We start from the raw sequence: 4,948 nt of genomic DNA, 5'->3' as shown, positions 1-4,948 counted from the left end.
AGGTACGGATCACTGAGAAACCACCGCTAATCATATAATAATGTTACCTGAGGACAAAAGTAATTTTTTAAAAATATCTTACCGGTTGTTGCTGTGGGAGCATTTCAAACTTGCTGTAGTGTCTTTACACTCCTGTGTCCAACTTTTAAAGCGTGCCGCACTCTGAGTAAAACTCTGGTTACCAAGTGACCGAGAACAATGCAAAAGAGTTGAACCTTATTGCAGGGAAGCTTCACACTGCACAAACAAATTAAATGTGTTTGTGACCCTGCATTAAGATTTAATTTGTGTTTGATGTTTGTGTGTGTTTGCTGTTTCCCTGAACTGTTTTGATGAACAGTGCAATAAAATGTGGGTAACTGAAGTGAACCAACCAAAAGTGTTTGGATTCATTTCATTTTTAACAAATGTTTGGTTTGTTTGTTTTGCACTGGTTTGTTTTCAGCCATCAACTGGTCCTTGACCAGGTCTACCTGAGCAGTACAGTAAGTACATTACCTCTTATATAATAAACCATGTGCCCAGTTACATAAAACCATCACATTTTTTATCTTGAGGGAAACAAAATGAGCTGCATAAAATCTCCCCAAGGATTTTCTTAGGATGTTGTGAGGAAAAACCTTTTAATCCCCAAGTATTTGCCCCTGGCTACTTAAGAATTCGCTTATGTGTTGCTAGACGGTCCTTAGTGATAATTTTCCTCAGAAAATTTTAGGGACTCGTAACAGTTCCTTAAGAGTGAAATAATTTGTGGAATGGCTGAATTTATGGTGAGTGAAGAGGAGGAGGAGATACCAAGACACAGTTGTTGGAGAGTACAGATTTGATATTAGCAGTTGCAACTTTGCAGCTAGCTAGATCTCATGTATGAACATCTGCTATTAGCAATATTTTCATATTTCTTCATTTCTTCATCTGCGGTTTGTTTCTCAACAGATCTCTCACAGTGATTTCGTCAGCTAGCTTACTTTTTGCCACATCTTCTCGCTGTGTGCATTTGTTAATAAAACCTTTTACAGTTTGTAAATGAGAAAGCTGCATGGGCAGAATGGCAACGTAAGTATGGCGGACCACAATAGCTTGTAATGGGCGCTGCAAACATGAGCAGTTTTGATCCTCAGTCCAGTCAACACTGCACAGCGTGCAGCCATAGATGCTGCTGATTGCTCTGAAACGGTCGTGATCCTGTTGCAGTTGCGCACAACTTAAGTCAACCAGTGGAATATCGATTCTGATGTATCATAGATGGAAAAACTAGACATTTCAGCGATTTTGGTGCTGGTAAAACACGTAATTCAACATTTGCAGCTTGATAAGTCGTCTGCATGAATGGGGTAAACTGCTAATCTGCCAAAATGCACACGCAGCTTTTCAATGATGTCATCTGTAAAAGAGTCGATGGCTGCTTAGTTTTATTTAGCTAAATTTGCCTCAGTGGTTTTATGCAACCGGGCACTGGCACTTTATATGAAAATATCTAAATTACTATCTATCTCTCATAGTTAGATGCATTATTTTGTTGGATTTAACAAACGTAAAGCAGACTGGAAGTAATTTCCTGAGGGGATCATGCACCTGGGCCCTTCAGCACACTGGTCAACCCTGCTTAACAGGAAATCTAAGAAGCTTAGAAACACTAATGCCCAAACGGCCCCAGGTAGTTACAGTGGTAACAAAGAGCCTTTAAAATACAGTCTGAAAACTGGCCAGAAGTTTAAAAGAACTCAGAATGACTGCAAATCAGCATCATGTAACAGACTTATTGAAGAGGCACAACACAAATCAGCTTTTGAAGGATTTAAAAGGGTCAGTGACACTTGAATAATTTAAAAAAACAACATTTTACTTCAAATGGCATAAAATCATCAGCTGAGAAACATTTGACAGTACAAATATTTAGTAAATATTAAATACTGTACATCACTGATAAATCCCTACAAAGGATATAACCCTCTGATTAGAGGAAACATAAACAGTCCAGTTTGGTTTCAGCAGCAGGCGCATGTGAAGCCCTGTTGTTGACAGCTTATTGTTCTCCTGCACAAAGGAACGGTTTCACGTCCCTTCACGCAAACCACTCTGCCAATCCACAGGCGCCCCACTGAAAACAAAAACCATGTGCAAAGGACGAGAATATTAAGGTATTCAGTTCAGACGTCAACAAAACATTGGTCAGGCATCAAACTGGCAAAGCAACGTCCCTGTGAGCAAACTGTTGGATGAGCCACAGGCTGCAATTCAGCTTTAAATTCTTACTTTAGTTGTCAAATTATTCCAATGCAATTTACTTTTTTATCTTGACTAACTCATTTTTAATTACATTTATTTTAGCAATAGTTCTGAAACAAATTGACATTCTTTTTTTAGGGGATTTTCTCCCCTCATTTGCAAGCGTTAAATTTACAAGATACTAATTTAAAGGAGCAGTATGCCTCAAAATCAAAAATGCTTATTTTTCACCTGGTCTGTAGTGCTATTTATCCATGTAGCTTTTTTTTGGTTTAAGTTGCAGAGTTTTGGAGATATCAGCTGTAGAGATGTCTGCCTTCTCTCCAATATAACGGGACTATATGACACTTAGCTTGTGGTGTTCAAAACCAGTCTGTCTTTCCAAAACTCATGACCAGGTAACTCAAGACAGCCAGCATTTCACATCTTTTTGAGGGGATAGTGTCAGCTTTAAATGCCAGCAGCATTAAAATTTCACAGCAGCTTTTCTGAAAAAACAAAAAACAAAAAACATACTGCCATATTTTAGGCATTTTTTGCAATGAAATTGTGGGAGCCAGTGAAACTGCAAAAGAAAGGAGTGATTTTTTTGTATAATTCATTAAATATCAAAAGTAACTTGTTTGAAGGAGAATAAAACTGTCACTTTAACAAAAAGGCTCAGAATTACAAAAATTCTTACAAATTGTTGTTATGTTAGGCTGATTTGTTAAATCTGCAATGACTGAACAAAACGGCCAGGTTGTGCAGAATTCATGGAGATTGGTTCAATTAGTCTGAATTTCCTGGGTGGACTGTCAGGATAATCCACAGTTATTGGGCGCAGTTTCATGTAGAAAAAGCAGTGCATAAAACTGCTCACATCAAGGTCTGTGGATTGTCCTGATACTGGGACATGATACTGAGACACTGCTGTTGAGTTTTTAAATGTATATAATGTGGCCAGGTGCCATTAATTCCCATTATATTGGAGAGGAGACATCTTTACAGCTAGCATCTCCAAAACACCAAAAAAAAATCTAGATGGATAAACACCACTACAGGTAAGAGGTAAAATATGGATTTTTGATTTCGGGGTGAACTGTCCCTTTAAGACGCCGTTGCAGCAGGCCTATATCGGTGCACACTCTTCATCATGAGTCCATCATCTCTATTCTCAGTCTGCTGGGAAATAAAAGATGAAAAGTCAGGTGTCAGCAGCCTTTAAGGTGCGGGAGTGCAGAAAGTTTGTCGACTTTTCCTAAAGCAGCGGCGTTTTCGACCCCTTTGAGCCACTCTTTACATTTCCTCACTACAGTCTCATCCACGTCTCCGTCCTCTTCTTCATATTCCACGTCGTCGTACTTGTATTGATCGTTCAGAAGCGATATTTTAACGATGGCGGTGATGTCCTGCTCCGCGCTCTCTTTGGCGGCAGGAGCGCAGCCCTTGGAGCTTCCGTGCGCCTTTTTGGATGGAAAAACTCGCCTGTGCCGAAAGTCCGCGGAGGCGCAGCACTTCTGCTGCTTTGCCATCATCTGCTTTTCAAGATTTCGCTTCTGGATGACGAGAATGGCTTCAGGGGTGAGGCTGAGGGTAAACTGGATCTCCTTCTTCCCTTCCTCCTTGCCGTGGAGCTGTCTGGAGGAGTCCATTGAGCTGGAGCGCCTCATTCCTTCCGATGAGTCCTGAGGTTTGGGCACCGCCAGCCAGGAGCATTTTCCCTGCGTCTCCTGGCTGGCTGCCTCCTTCTGAGAAGGGCTTTTGCTCTTCTCCTGCTGGTGTTTTCGCCCCAAATTCCTTAAATTCGCCGACGTCCAAGAAATGGACTGCTTCTCCTTGTCGGACGCCGCTTTCTCTTTGCCGGATTTGCTGGTGAGCTCAGTCTGAGGAGGCACTCCGTTGGCTTTCTTTTTCCCGAATAGTTCCCTGCCAGGAGAGGAGATCCGCTGGTGGAGGCTGATCGGCGGAAAAGGCATTTTTGTGTCTGGAAGTGAAGATCAGGATATAAAAACGTGCAAGTGTCCAAAGTGCAGATGAGGAAGCCGTGCGCAAAGCGACGAGCAGCGCTCAGCTGGCATTATCCAAGAGCGGCTGTAGTGCACCTGTTGTCTGTCCACACTGACTGGAGTTCAACTGGTGCACACGCACACACAGCCGGCCGCTTTATGACCGAGCTGGCAGGAAGGCGTGGTCAGGACACGCACCAAACAAAGCATCGAAAAAACTGTGGTGATGTCATTTCATAATTTCCAATAACTTCCTGAAGCGGTGATGAGCCACATCCACCTCAGGTTCCCCTCGTCTTTCCTCACAGCGCCTCTCTGCTGGTTTCCAGTCACTGAACCAGATCACACACATAATCAAATTCTTTAATATATAACCACCCTGAAAAATATTAATAATCTTCAGTAAACTGAGTGACTGGATGGGTATAATTTTCACTCACAGGTGGCGTGAGTTTGTCTTGTTTTCTTAAATGTGAATATTTTTTCAACTATTTTTAAGAATTGAATTGTAACTTTGAAAGGAAAAAAAAACAGGAAAAGAAGCAGAAATAAAGAGATTAAAAGAAACAAAGTAAGAATACTTCCTTTCTATACTTCAGTATAATTTTTAGGTATCTGTACTTCACCTGAAATATCTGTACGTTTTATTCCATACATTTTAACATAAAATGTTAAATTCCTCAGTGTATCCATCAGTGCATATCGTGCACATCAGATGTAACAAAAGGAAA

At 41.1% G+C, this 4,948-nt stretch overlaps 1 protein-coding gene across 1 annotated transcript; it reads right to left on the bottom strand.

Annotated features, from left to right (window-relative positions):
- Positions 1 to 3,158: 3,158 nt before the first annotated feature.
- Positions 3,159 to 4,838, bottom strand: prr18 (proline rich 18). The gene has a single exon (XM_084735654.1). The coding sequence runs from the start codon at positions 4,185 to 4,187 to the stop codon at positions 3,423 to 3,425; it is 765 nt and encodes a 254-aa protein (XP_084591780.1). The 5' UTR covers positions 4,188 to 4,838; the 3' UTR covers positions 3,159 to 3,422.
- Between the last annotated feature and the right edge of the window lie 110 nt (positions 4,839 to 4,948).

The sequence above is a fragment of the Lutjanus erythropterus genome, chromosome 14, assembly GCF_056507025.1.
Source record: "Lutjanus erythropterus isolate fLutEry1 chromosome 14, fLutEry1.hap2, whole genome shotgun sequence".
In the NCBI taxonomy this organism is placed as follows: domain Eukaryota; kingdom Metazoa; phylum Chordata; class Actinopteri; order Lutjaniformes; family Lutjanidae; genus Lutjanus; species Lutjanus erythropterus.
This window is presented reverse-complemented; position numbering and strand designations above follow the sequence as displayed.